We start from the raw sequence: 14585 nt of genomic DNA, 5'->3' as shown, positions 1-14585 counted from the left end.
CCATGCCAATTTCAACAGTTTAGTATGAATGCATTAACATAATATAATCAGGTAAAAGAAATAATCAATCGTAGGCCCTCTAATAGCCCTGAACGATTGAACCTAGAGCTCAACATCTATCAATCTCACTCTCTGCCGGAGTCACTCCGCGTGACCTGTCCGGCCTTCTGCACATAAGTCGGAACTACCTAATGTAGTCTGAACGACTCATGGTAATATTCGCTCTAGTGCTTCTCTCATCAATCATCTGTATACAATAACCTAAGGTCACCCACCAGTCATAATCTCACTAACACTCTACGACTGGCCCGTCGTACCCACTCCGCGTGGACTGTACGACCAGCATCTACTTGGATCCAAGGCGAGCGTGCGATGCGGTGAATACTATAAGCACTAAACCATGGTGCAGGATATGAGCTCAATATATCATCATCATCATCATAATATTAATTAAATACTTACCTGTGCTTCCACAGCACCATCATACATATATGCATCATACGACAGTTCATAATATCCATAATATTCTATGCATGGCAATCACATCATATTTCATTTCATTTCAATATACTTTTCATTTAAATTTGATTTCTGGGGAAATCGAGTATATAGGTATATATAAAAACAAATGCCCACTCACTGGTATGTCGCCGGGTCGTAACCCCCTTGACGCCCCTGGATGTGCTCGTCCTCGTTAAAAGTTCCACCTAGAAGTGAAATAACTTAAAACAATCATTTAACGCACATTTAACGCACCTAAACCAAACTAGGTAATTAATTCTTCATACGATGCTCAAATTGGGTATATAAATATACCAAAGTGACCTACACAACCTCAGGATCATCCCCATATTTTTAAAATAATTTTTGGAGTCCTCACGCGCCCCCACGCGCCTGACGTGGCACGGACCTACGCGCGGCCCACGCGCGGCCACGTGACATGCACACTGACGGCTACAGTGAACGGCGTTAGAGAATATTCCGTCAAATCCTAGTATATTCCGTTAAAAACTAACGGTTTCCGTTAAAGTTAACTAACGGCGTCGGAATATTCCGTCAAACTTGACGGAAGATTCCCTGTCTTCTCCGGCGAGTCGCCGGTCGCCGGCGACTGTTCGCCGGTTTCTGGAAAAATTTCAAATCCACTATTCTCCTTCGTTTTTCAACCAATTTCTTCGCATTTTATACCAAAATGAAGCATTTAACATGTACTATCACGTTGGAAGGGTTTTAGGGCCTAAAAACAACTAGATCATACCTTCCAAAATTCCTCAATTTCGGCCAAACTCGAACCCGACGATCCCGACGTCCATTTTGTTCAAACGAGGCACTCCGAGCCTCCTTAGGACTTCCTAAGACTCGTGGTGATCTTGCTTTAGCCTAAAACACAACCAATTTTAAGTTCGTGAACAGTGTCAATTCACGGGGTGTTTTGAAACTAGGATTTCAGAAATGAAACTTACCTGAAACTTATACCCCCGTGCTCGTGAAGTTCCCAAGATCACGAAGATGATCTTAGATTGGACGTTGGTGCACGTTTGTGGTTGTTCTTGGTGTTTGTCCGAGAGCTTGAGAGAGTTCGAGAGTAAGAGAGAGAGAGTGTTTCTGAGGGAGAGATGAGGAAGAAAGAGGGAGAGAGACAACCTACGGGTTTTGGGGAAGGATTTCAGGAGGTGGGGATCCCACCTAAGTCCAATACAAAATTATTAGACCAAACAAATGTAAATCTAAACCCTAGTTTAAGATCTTAGTGTAAAACAAATACCAAATTTACGCACCTTAATCCCGTTTAAGGGCGTTTTTGTAATTTCACGTCCTCGGTATTTAGTAATTCTGGGACGGGCTGTGACAATATTTATGTTTTTATGCCTAAACTTTGTATCATATATTTATATTTTTAGTTTGTACCCACTTTTAATTTGCATCATTTTTTTTTAAATTTGTAGTATTTTCTTTTTAGTTTTATTTGGTACCCATGTATTAATTTCTTTTAGCGCCTATATTTTTAAAAATTCATTTGTATTGATAATTTTTAATCTTTTATCTGTACTCTAATTTATTTCTAATGTGCCCATTCTTCTTTATTAATGTACCACTTTGTTATATGTGAAATGTACCAATTTTTTTAACACTATGGATACATTCTTTTGCCATTGATTATTTCTTATTTTTACATAGTTTTTATCCATTTATTCAATCAAAATGTTTGAATTTGTTTATTGTAACCATTTCTAATAGTATTATAATGAGATATTTTAAATTTATAGGATTATAAATCTCATAAAATATCAAACAATTAATGTCAAAACTATAAAAATATAAATATTAATAGTAATATAATGAGGTGTACAAAGTCAATGGACCTTGATCAAACTTTGAATACTATTAAGGTTTTAATCAAAGAATGTTAAGGATTAGGGATCGCATCCAAAATATCCCTTAAAGAAATGATCAATTCTCACACGAAGCTCTCACAATCTTAGAACGGGCCCTGATAGCGATAAGCTATTGCCTCTTGGTGAGCAAACATTACTCTCGTTTGCTAATTCCTGTTCTTTTTTTATTTAATGATTTTATTGTATTGTCTATTATTTTGATGTATTTTTTGGGACCATGGTCCATGTGAAAGGCAGGTAGGAACAAGCTTATGCTTTGTAAGAGGAAAACTACTTATTCCGTGGGTTTGCCATTCTACTGTTAAACATCTTATGAATTTTCATCCGTGACGAAATATACTTTCCCATTGTCAATGTGTTAACATCGTACCAAGGAAAAAATTAAAAATATTAAGTTAGATCGCATATTCGATACGCTATATTTCATTATCATATCACACATCATGTGAGAGAAAAAAGAGTTTAAATATTCTAACACCGAAACATTTTGTGTTAAAACTTTACAGCTTATCAAACTGTACAAGTGATAACTAACAAGTTGAGATCAATATCAATGTTACTGAAAACTGAACATTTAACATTCGACCATTTAAGCTTTGTCGTAACCTCAATCTTAACAATTTATTTTATTGTACAAGTCGAATTGTTTGTTTACCTAAATTTTCAATGCCTTGCATTATTTGGCTGGAAAAAGAAAATGACATTCATACTTATAAAACATTATTACACCTAAGTATGCATTACATAATTCTAACCCCGAAAATGAAAAAAATGTTACAGAAAACTTTTAAAGAGTGTTGCTTTCCCATACCAACATCTGTACCGAGATTGGGCTGTCCCAAAAATCAGATTAAATGGCACGGAAACTCAGATATGTTTAGAACAAAAAATGTTAACAACACTCTCATGTAGACTTTCGTTTTATCTTTTTTATTCTTGTTCTCATATTGTAATGTTGTATAATAATTCAAACCGTCTACTTTTTGGGTATTATTTAGTGATTTTTAATTTGGTTAAATTTTTGCACAATTGATTATTAAAGAGTAATATAAAAATTAAATATTACATGATGAAAATGAGATGAATAAAGATAAAACGAAAAGGTTCAGGTAATATTGCTAGCATCCTCACTCTAGAAATCTTATAAATAATATAATATTAAAGTTTAATAACATAAAATTTTAAATTCTTATTAAAAAAAGTGAAAAAACCATTTAGTCCTCTATCAAAACAAAAAAGTGAAGAGCAGTAAAATAATTTCATAAAATAAAATTTTGCTGTTTTTTGTTTAAACATCACTTACAGGTGATTTTAATATCTGTAATTTAAAAAATTTAAATAAAAAAATAAACTTCTCTCCCTCTATCCACTCTCACATTTTTTTTCTCACTCTCTTCCTCCCTCTTTCAATTTAAAAAAAAACAAAAAAAAAATTCACGGCATAGTACAATGTTGTTAAATCGTTAATTATTTCAAAAGGTGAAAAAAATGTTAATTAACAATAAATTAAGACAAAAAATAATTAAATATGCAGAGACTGTGACAGTTCACTAGTAACTACAAACAAGTAAGAACTAAGAACACAGTGGTAGACTCAGTAAATTAATCATAAAACAGGGGTAAAGTCTCGAACCACCCCTCAGCCACATGCTTGTTTCTCCATCTCCTTCGGTTCCAATATAATGAAAAAGCCAAACTACCCTCTCTCTAAAACTTTCTCTCTCTAAAATCTAAACCAAACATCTTCAACCTTCAGACTCGGGTGAGAGAGAGAGACGACCCTGTAAATTCAGACACACTCATCCTCCTCCGCATTTCTCTCCGCATTTTCTCTCTCTAACTTTCTCTCTCTACATTCCACTTTCAGTCACTCACTCTCTCACTCCACCAACTCCAAACGCCCATTCCTCTCTCTCCCCCCCTCCCTCCCTCTCTCTTATGCCCTAACTCAGCACCTAATTCACCAGATCTGAGCCCGACCGCACCAGATCGAACCCTAAAGTTTCTCCGATGGAGGAAGCGCTGGAGCTCGCGCGTGCCAAGGACACCAAGGAGCGCATGGCGGGAGTGGAGCGCCTGCATCAGCTTCTGGAAGCGTCCAGAAAGAGCCTGACTTCGTCGGACGTGACGTCGCTCGTCGACTGCTGCTTGGATCTTCTCAAGGACAACAACTTCAGAGTCTCCCAGGGCGCTCTGCAGGCCCTTGCCTCCGCCGCAGTGCTCTCCGGCGACCACCTCAAGCTCCATTTCAATGCGCTTGTTCCCGCCGTCGTTGAGCGTTTGGGCGATGGCAAACAGCCCGTCCGCGACGCCGCTAGGAGGCTCCTGCTTACTCTTATGGAGGTATTCTTTTTACTCTCTTCCTCTTTTGCCCTCTGCATTTTGTCTTAATTTCTCAAATGTAGTGCAATAATAAACTCGTGGCGAAATCGTTGAGGCTTCTAATTTTTAAATTGATTCTGAAAAGATGATAACATGGTAATTACACTTGAAAATGTGCATGAAATTGTTGCCCAACAAAGTTCGTGGATTTTAGCATGTAGTTAGAGGCCAATTGAGTACTTTTAGAGGTGTTTTGCTGTGCGGTATGGTTTACCTTATCATAGATACACCTCAATTTTGCACTGGCTATTGTTTGTTGTACTTCGCGTATTGGGACCAATCAGGTTGTTGCTAATCCATCTAGACATTATCAGATTTTCAATTATTGTGGCGCACATGGATAAACAGACTCAGTGACCCGTATCGTATAAATACTTGAACCACTTTGCAGTTGAAGTTTCTTTGAATAGCATGAAGAAATGATAAGATGGGTTGTCATTATACGTAAGTATTTGCCTGATTCGGCAGCCGTGCACTTTAGAGTTGAACCAGTTATGTTGGATAGTGGAAGTCATTTCATCATGTTACAATACGAATCACAGCACATTTTTAGTATGACTCACTATTTCAGTCTGTGTCTTAAAATAAGAAACTACAATTACACGAGACATGCACAATACAGTATATCTTATCTGCTGAGTTTCCAACAAAAAAAAGTCGGAACCATTCTGCTGTTTTCCTAGCCTAATTTGAGAGGAGATTTTTTAGCTTTTAATGCAATTAGTACCTCTGACAGCCCCTTCTTTGTGTTCGTACAGACAGTGGAGAACTGGAGATCATAATAGCGCCTTATCTGATTTATTTGAAATATCATTATGTATCCTGGTTTGATCTCAAATCATTGTTTCCTTTAAGGATTAAAAAGGATCAAATCTCGTTTTCTTTCTGCTGCAGGTTTCTTCTCCGACAATAATCGTTGAAAGAGCAGGATCTTATGCCTGGGCGCACAAAAGCTGGAGAGTTCGAGAAGAGTTTGCACGAACGGTCACCTCAGCAATTGGACTTTTTGCATCAACTGAACTTCCACTTCAGCGGACTATACTTCCTCCGGTATGTGTGTTGAATTTTATGAGCAAAACATATTTTCTTCCTAACCAGTTCATATGCTTTTGAGAAACAAAATAAAATTTTCAATGTTTCTTTATAATTAGATTCTACAGATGTTAAGTGATCCAAACCCTGGTGTAAGGGATGCAGCTATAGCGTGCATTGAGGTTAGTAACTTAGTAACTTAGTAGTATTGGATGTATATGCAGGAGATGTATACCAGGCAGGGCCTTCATCTGACAATTATTCTTATTTATGCTTTCTTTTCAATTTCCAGGAGATGTATACACAGGCAGGACCTCAATTCCGTGATGAACTTCAGAGGCACCACCTTCCTATGTCTATGGTGAATGTCTAAGATAATATGCAGTTTACTTTCCTATAATTCCTTGCCCCTTTATTTTTTTTTTCGAGTGCAATGACCAATTTTCGTAGTTTTGTCGAACTAATCTGAATGTCATATGATGCGGGTTGCACTTTGGGTTTCATTTTTCTAAACAATGTGCAACTGCAGCTGAAGGATATTAATGCGAGGTTAGAGAGGATTGAACCTAAGATTCGCTCGTCAGATGGACTGAGTGCTGTAGAAGCGAAGCCTGTGAACCTTAACCACAAGAAAAGTAGTCCAAAGGCCAAGAGTTCCTCGAGGGAGGCGTCTCTCTTTGGAGGTTAGGATGCTTTGCCCTCAATTCTGGGAAGTTCAAGAGATTACTTACCCACTGATTTATTCGGTGATAAATTAACTGTAGTTTACATATGTGCATTTATAAAAACAATATGTTGGCAAATTTTGAAGAATCTTTTGTTATGAAGTTTCATGACCCAGACATTCCTTCATTGCCTTAAGTTATAGTTGCGAAAGCCAGTTCATTTTCTTTATACCATATGGTGAAGCACCATATGCATTTTGGTTTCGGGATTAAGATGGGTTGGAATTGAAGATTTTTGACATTCCAATTTCATATCTATGATGTGTTGGTACTGGATACTGTTGAAACATATTGGCACTGTAGAAAATGGCCTAGACAGTATTATTCTCAGTTTTAAAAGAATTTCTGCATATAGTTATTTAAATGGTTTTAGCTATGCTTGAAATATTCTTTGCATTATCTGTGGAACTGTTAAGATTGTTGAATAATTGATATCTGTTGAATGTCTATTCTCTTCTGTCCCATGCAGCGGAAACAGATGCTTCTGAAAAATCCGTAGACCCTATTAAAGTTTATTCAGAAAAGGAACTAATAAGGGAAATTGAGAAAATTGCTTCTACACTTGTACCAGAGAAAGACTGGTCAATTCGCATTGCTGCAATGCAGAGAATTGAAGGACTTGTATATGGAGGTTTGGTTCCCCACTCTATTGCAATTCCTTCCTTCCTGATCTTAGACATGCATGTTCAATCAACTTATGTTTTATCATGTCATAAATTATTTTGATTAGATAAAACCATTGTATTGTTGTGTCAGTATGGTCATTATATTTCTTTTGTGTTGTATCATTTGCTTCAAGCTCCCTCTTTTCTCACCTTTCTTAACCCTTTGATTTTTTGATGAATGGAAATTTAATTTATTTGTTACAAGTAATATTGCTGTGAAATGGCTGTAGCTTCAAAAAGATTATTGGCTTGTAATAGTTTGAGTTAATAAATACATGTAGGTGCTGCTGACTACCAATGTTTCCGGGGACTCCTGAAGCAACTTGTTGGGCCTCTGAGCACACAATTATCTGATCGAAGGTCCAGCATAGTGAAACAGGTGCGCTAATATATTCTTGTATTTTTCATGTGCCTGGTTATGGATTTATTCTTGCGCTTCAGAAACCCCTTTTAGGAGATTAGTTCACAATCAAATTTTTAGTAACCTGCAGCTTTCTGTTGTGAACAGTTTGCTGTTTCAATTTATATTTTAGCTCATTACTTGTGGGAAATGTTCGCTAGTTAGCACAAGAAAATATGTTTAATAAAAAATCCCCTATAATAAACAAATATTTATAATAAAACGCTACCGAAAACAGTTATATCAAAGTTTTAAAATAGAGGCAGACACTGGTTGGTTCTTGCTATTCTTTGCAGTTGTCAGTGAGATATTTGGATTAGAAACATTTAGCTCTTGAAAACTTTGCATAGATTGCGGTACAAATGTCAAAGGCAGCTGTTCATACCTTCTTAATGCTTTGTGCTTGTTCATGTGCCTTGGGGTTGCTGATTAGTTTTTCTTCTTGTTAGGCTTGCCATCTGTTATGCTTTTTGTCAAAGGAGTTATTAGGAGATTTTGAGGCATGTGCGGAGATGTTCATTCCAGTAAGTTCATTTTTTGCCAAAATCAATCCTCAAGTATTGACTGAAAAGAAAATTCCTCAAGTGACAATTTTTTTTAACTAATTTTATCATATGGTAATCAGGTTCTTTTCAAGCTGGTTGTGATTACTGTGCTTGTAATTGCAGAGTCTGCAGATAACTGCATAAAAACGGTAATTCTAACTCTAATGATCTTTTACTTTTTTTTTTGTTTCTGAGTAAAAAGAAAATGATTTCTTAAAGCAGGATTTTGGCACTTTATCCTTTTTCCGTATCAGATGTTGCGTAATTGTAAAGTTGCTCGCGTGCTTCCACGAATTGCTGAATGTGCAAAGAATGACCGTAATGCAATACTTCGTGCAAGGTATAACTCTCGAGATCAATTCATACACAGGCAGATGCAATGAGTTATGCATTTGTTTTTTGTTTCATTTATTAATTTATTTTGTATTGTAGGTGCTGTGATTATGCACTGTTGATACTAGAGTATTGGGCTGATGCACCTGAAATACAGCGCTCGGCGGATTTGTATGAAGATCTAATAAGGTGTTGCGTGGCCGATGCAATGAGTGAGGTATTCATATCAAGGATTCCTATATTTTTTTCTGACTTGTTTGGAGTTTTCATATGTATTAGGATTCATATGTGGTACTTCCTGTCTTCTCAAAAAAAATATGTGGTACTTCCTGTGTATATATATAGGTCCGATCAACTGCAAGAATGTGCTATAGAATGTTCTCAAAAACGTGGCCAGAGCGTTCCCGACGGTTATTTTCGCTATTTGATCCTGTTATTCAAAGGGTATGCCATTTTCTTTATCGCAAGGAGGATTGCATTCTATTTTTATGGGGAAGTCATTGTTTAATTTTTAAAATTGTGCACAGTTAATCAATGAAGAGGATGGGGGAATACATAGGCGTCATGCTTCTCCTTCCGTTCGTGATAGGGGTGTGTCACATACTCCGCAGCCATCTGCTGCCTCAAATTTGCCTGGATATGGAACTTCGGCTATTGTTGCAATGGATAGAAGTTCAAGCTTATCATCTGGCAATTCTATCTCATCGGGACTACTTCTGTCGCAAGCTAAGTCACTTGGTAAAGGTACTGAACGTAGTCTGGAAAGTGTGTTGCATGCAAGCAAACAGAAGGTCAGTGCAATTGAAAGCATGCTTAGAGGTTTGGATTTGTCTGAGAAACATAATTCAACTCTCCAGTCATCAAGCCTGGATCTAGGTACCTAATGACTTTGCCTATATATTATTTTTCTTTTATTGGAATATAACTTGTAAATTTCAGCATATGGAGTCATTAGATAGTTATGGGAATGAACTAGCTGCTCGATTTAGCAAATTTGATTCCGTTGTGAGCGGCTAAATTGTTCTCTTTTTACCCCTAGTGCAGGAGTTGACCCTCCATCATCTCGTGATCCACCATTCCCTGCTGCTGCCCCAGCTTCTAATCATCTCTCAAACTCTTTAATGGCAGATTCAACTACCTCAAGTATCCATAAAAGTAGTAGCCGCAATGGTGGATTGGTTTTGTCCGATATCATTACACAAATTCAAGCTTCCAAAGATTCTGGTAAATCGTCATATCGCAGTAATCTATCAGCAGAAGCTGTGTCAACTGTTTCTTCATACGCAATGAGGAGAGCTTCCGAGAGAACTCAAGAAAGAGGTTCGATCGAAGAGAACAATGACACTAGGGAGGCTAGACGGTTTATGAACTCTCAAATCGATAGGCACTATGACACGTCTCACAGAGATGGGAACTTTAGGGATTCACATAGCAATCATGTGCCGAATTTTCAAAGGCCACTCTTAAGAAAGAATGTGACTGGAAGGATGTCTGCAGGCAGGAGGAGAAGTTTTGATGATAGCCAACTCTCACTCAGGGAAATGTCAAATTATGTAGAAGGTCCCGCATCTCTAAATGATGCTCTGAGTGAGGGACTGAGTCCATCGTCTGACTGGAATGCTAGGGTTGCTGCATTTAATTATCTACGATCTTTGCTGCAGCAAGGCCCAAGGGGAATTCAAGAAGTGATTCAAAATTTTGAGAAAGTAATGAAGTTATTTTTCCAACACTTGGATGATCCCCACCATAAAGTTGCTCAGGCAGCACTTACAACACTAGCAGATATTATTCCATCTTGCCGTAAGCCCTTTGAAAGTTACATGGAAAGGATCCTACCCCATGTTTTCTCACGGTTAATTGACCCAAAGGAGTTAGTTAGGCAGCCGTGTTCGACAACGTTAGATATTGTTAGCAAAACGTACAGTGTAGATTCCCTCTTGCCTGCGTTGCTCCGTTCACTTGATGAACAGCGATCACCAAAGGCCAAACTAGCTGTTATTGAGTTTTCCATTGGTTCTTTAAACAAGCATTCACTGAATCCTGAAGGTTCTGGTAATAGTGGCATCCTTAAATTATGGCTTTCTAAGTTGGCACCATTGGCCCATGAGAAAAATACTAAACTAAAGGAGGCAGCCATTACGTGCATAATATCCGTTTACTCTCACTTTGATTCAGTAGCTGTCTTGAATTTTATTCTTAGTTTGTCAGTTGAAGAACAAAATTCTTTGAGAAGGGCCCTGAAACAGTACACTCCTCGCATTGAAGTGGACCTTATGAACTTCTTGCAAAACAAGAAAGAGCGACAGCGCCTCAAGTCTTATGATCCATCTGATGTAGTTGGAACATCTTCTGAAGAAGGATATGTTAGCGCCTCAAAGAAAAGTCACTTCTTTGGGAGGTATTCTGCTGGTTCAGTTGATAGTGATGGCGGCAGGAAGTGGAGTTCAACCCAAGAATCAGCCATGGTCACCGGCCCTGTTGGCCAAGCAGCTTCTGATGACACACGGGAGAACTTGTATCAGAATTTTGAGACTGGTTCCAACACTGATGTTCTCAATCCAAAATCCAAGGATATGTCTTACACTATGAATTCCATGTGTCAGAACTTCTGCTCCTGGACTAGCCCAGTGGATAAAGTTGATGGTAGAGTAAATTTAGAAAGCTTGTCTACTTCTTGCCTGGACGTTAATGGTCTTATGAGCTTGGACCATATAGGGGTTGCTGAGACTCTTGGGCATGATAGTGAAGCTCCCACCGACTTGGACCCTAATCAATATAAACTTACAGCTGTGAAGGTTAATTCTGCACCAGAATCAGGTCCCAGCATTCCTCAAATACTTCATCTGGTGAGTTCTTTTGCTTAACAAGCTCAAAATTTTCCTTAGAGAGTAAGTTTATTATCAGTATTTTGTTATAGAACTTTTTACTTTTCTAGGCTTTTATTATTGTGATGAATTTTTTTTGGATAATTGAACCAGTAATCTACTTCTCTAAACAGTCAACTGTTGTGACAAAAAATGTATTGATATATTCTTTTACAATCGAGCTTTAATGTCATGTTATTTCTTTTCTGTTAATTGAATGTGTGTATAGATCAGCAATGGAAGTGAGGAAAGCCCTACAGCAAGCAAACGTGGTGCACTTCAACAATTAATTGATGCTTCCATAACTAATGACCACTCTCTTTGGACCAAGGTTTGTTAGCCCTGACACATGACACATTTTCTGTCTTTTTTAACGTATGTGTGTCGTCGTACCCAGTGCACAAGGCTCCCGCTTTACGCAGGGTCTGGGAGAGGTGAATGTCGGCTAGCCTTACCCCCATTTATGGAGAGGCTGCTCCCAATTTTAACGTATGTGTGTAATGTTTTAAAAAATTATTTAAACATTTATACGAAGATAAGAAAACGGGAAGACCAAAACTTTGTGGGGATCTCTGTTGATGGCCCTCTTCTGGAACATTTGGTTGGAGCGTAATAAAAGAGTCTTTGAGGATTACAAGGGAGTGGGGGTTGAGGAGCTTTGGGATAGAGTAAAACACTGGGCAGCCCTTTGGGCTTCGGTTTCAGTGGAGTTTAGAGATTACAATTTCTCTTCTATTTTTAGGGATTTGTTAGCAGCCGTTAATTGATTTGGTCTAGCTTTTCCTCTGTTCAATTAGTTTTCTTTAGGGGTCTTTGCTAGTTTTCTTCTAGCTCCAGGTGGATATCTTTTCCACGTGGTTTACTTTTTCTCTTTTGTAATTCTTTCGTTTTATAAAATTCTTTCGTTTCTTTTAAAAAAAAAAAAGAGAAGTTGACAATTGTTTGGTTATTGATCAAAGGAGACGGAGAGAATATTACAACGTGTCCATATTTTTATTGTTTTACCTTTCTTTCATTTGTAGAATGCTTGTAAATCTCGTCATAAATTTTGTAACTTTGAAATGGTGTTAGCTTTCAGGATCATAGTAGCATTGAGAATTGGCTTAATAGTTGATACGTAGACATGGATTTCAATGTTGATTCTGTTGACTGCACAGTGAAGTCAAATGGATGAGGAAACACATTTTTTATTGCACTAGAGAAACAAACTACTTATACACATTTTTGTGGGTAAACTAGAATTCTGTAATGTAATTACTCAATCGTATATTAATGATTGTTCTGTGGTGCATGTGCAGTACTTCAATCAGATTTTGACTGTTATACTCGAGGTGTTGGATGATTTTGAGTCCTCGATTCGGGAACTCTCTCTTTCCTTGATTGTTGAAATGCTTAAGAACCAGGTTTGTTGTTTATTTTTTTGGATACGTATTGCCTGGAAATTGTATAGCTCTTACAAATTGTATTCCTGATGTTGCTTTCATTTGTTTCCAGAAAGATGCAATGGAAGATTCTGTTGAGGTCGTAATTGAGAAGCTGCTTCATGTTACGAAGGATGTCGTTCCCAAGGTAAATTATGTTGCATTAATTATTTTATTCTGGACTTACACTGTTTTGATTGCTCAAACTATACAATATTCCTGTCAGGTTTCAAATGAATCTGAGCACTGCTTGAGTATCGTTTTGGCCCAGTATGATCCATTCAGATGTCTAAGCGTACGTACTTACGATCCAGCTCCCTACTAATCCAGTTGTTTAGAAGTGAAAAATAAATTAAAATATCAGAAACCTTTGAGTTATGTTTGGCTTATTTCCCCTGTACTTTGTTGCGAGTACTGTTTAACATTCAGTTGTCGATGCTGCAGGTTATTGTCCCTCTGTTGGTAACTGAAGATGAGAAAACTCTTGTTACTTGCATCAACTGTTTGACAAAGGTATTACGCTTCTGGAGCTGTATTAGCTTGTTTATGAACACTATTGATTGCACACATTAAATTCTAGTTTAGGAGTTATTTTGCATCATGCCATTTCATGCGTAGTTTTTATGAACTATCTTGCTAAGGCTCTTATGTTCCATTCTTCAGCTTGTGGGCCGGCTTTCACAAGAGGAATTGATGGCTCAGTTGCCATCATTTTTGCCTGCACTTTTCGAAGCGTTTGGAAACCAGAGTGCTGACGTTCGCAAGGTAACGGTTACTATTTGTCTGATCCCTTAAACTACACATTGGCCCATGGGAGTCAATTATGTTCAGCATATAGTCATCTGGTGCGGGTGACTGAATTTTTTCATTTTATGTTATACAGACTGTTGTCTTCTGTTTAGTCGATATATACATCATGCTAGGAAAAGCGTTCTTGCCATACCTGGAGGGACTCAACAGCACGCAGTTACGGCTGGTGACTATTTACGCCAACAGAATTTCACAGGCCAGGACGGGCACGTCAATTGACACCAACCATGATTAGCGCGGTTTGTTTAGGCAGGAATTCTGGGTTTCCGGTGTTGCGTCGTTCATCGTGTTGTGTATTTTTGTATATTGTGTGAATGCATTTTGACTTCAAATTTTTTGTAATTTTGTTATCTTCACATGCTTGTATGTTCTTATTCTTTCGTCAAATTCTCGTGTTTGTCTGGTTTGGAGGTAGAAGAACTGAAGAGTGCAATTTGTGGGAAGCAATTAGCGTCACAGCGCACATATTGTAATCGAAATTTCCCAAACAGCGTTTATATATATATAAAAGCAAAAGGTTTTGGAATTACCACTCATTTATGGAACGAATTTTGTAAATTTTTGGTTCTCTGTTTGGCCATTTTCGGTGTGGATCGGGTGGTATTATTGGCGTTCCAAAATAATCATTAGATTATATGTTAGATTAGAAAGCTAACGGATTCGAACTCACGTCGTGATGTAAGGGTAACACTCGTTTTTACCACTGTAGTAGAGGATCAGGGATTACAGAGATAGATAATTAGGGTTTAGTGATATGTTTGGTTTTGTATTTGAGGAAGGGTGATGCTATCTATACTCCCTTTTTTACCTCTCACGCACTCTTTTTAATTTCAAGTCGTCAGATTGAATGAATTGAAGAAAATCAATAAACAAAAATTAACAACGGTGTGTTAAAAATAAAAACAGGTGTGAATAGCTCTACTCTTGAGGAAAAGTTTCTTAATGCATAAGGATCCATTAATGTTGATCTGGGCTATAAGGATCTATTAATCTGCAGGTGCCTACTTTGGGT

The 14585-nt window shown here is 37.6% G+C and overlaps 1 protein-coding gene across 2 annotated transcripts; it reads left to right on the top strand.

Moving 5' to 3' along the window:
- The first annotated feature begins 4074 nt into the window (after positions 1–4074).
- LOC126586095 (CLIP-associated protein) lies at positions 4075–14102 on the top strand. 2 transcript variants are annotated; one of them, XM_050250798.1, is made up of 21 exons: positions 4075–4739; positions 5673–5828; positions 5930–5992; positions 6103–6171; positions 6340–6493; positions 7005–7166; positions 7482–7579; positions 8050–8124; positions 8226–8294; positions 8400–8485; positions 8578–8695; positions 8824–8922; positions 9006–9354; positions 9607–11324; positions 11572–11673; positions 12641–12745; positions 12837–12911; positions 12990–13058; positions 13208–13276; positions 13427–13528; positions 13647–14102. In XM_050250798.1, the coding sequence occupies exons 1-21, from the start codon at positions 4407–4409 to the stop codon at positions 13806–13808; spliced, it is 4233 nt and encodes a 1410-aa protein (XP_050106755.1). In that variant the 5' UTR covers positions 4075–4406; the 3' UTR covers positions 13809–14102. The 2 variants fall into 2 exon arrangements, with proteins under 2 accessions (XP_050106755.1, XP_050106754.1); XM_050250797.1 differs by having other exon boundaries at positions 9523–11324.
- The last annotated feature ends 483 nt before the right edge of the window (positions 14103–14585 follow it).

This window comes from Malus sylvestris, chromosome 10, assembly GCF_916048215.2.
Source record: "Malus sylvestris chromosome 10, drMalSylv7.2, whole genome shotgun sequence".
NCBI classification, from domain to species: Eukaryota; Viridiplantae; Streptophyta; class Magnoliopsida; order Rosales; family Rosaceae; genus Malus; species Malus sylvestris.
This window is presented reverse-complemented; position numbering and strand designations above follow the sequence as displayed.

What these genes read in the sequence shown, in the direction of transcription:
- LOC126586095 (XM_050250797.1), top strand. Translation starts at nt 4,407, where the DNA reads ATGGAGGAAGCGCTGGAGCTCGCGCGTGCCAAGGACACCAAGGAGCGC. An exon ending in GTGCGGAGATGTTCATTCCA is followed by an intron (nt 8,125 to 8,225) that starts GTAAGTTCATTT and finishes TATGGTAATCAG; the next exon opens with GTTCTTTTCAAGCTGGTTGT. An exon ending in CGAAGGATGTCGTTCCCAAG is followed by an intron (nt 12,912 to 12,989) that starts GTAAATTATGTT and finishes TATTCCTGTCAG; the next exon opens with GTTTCAAATGAATCTGAGCA.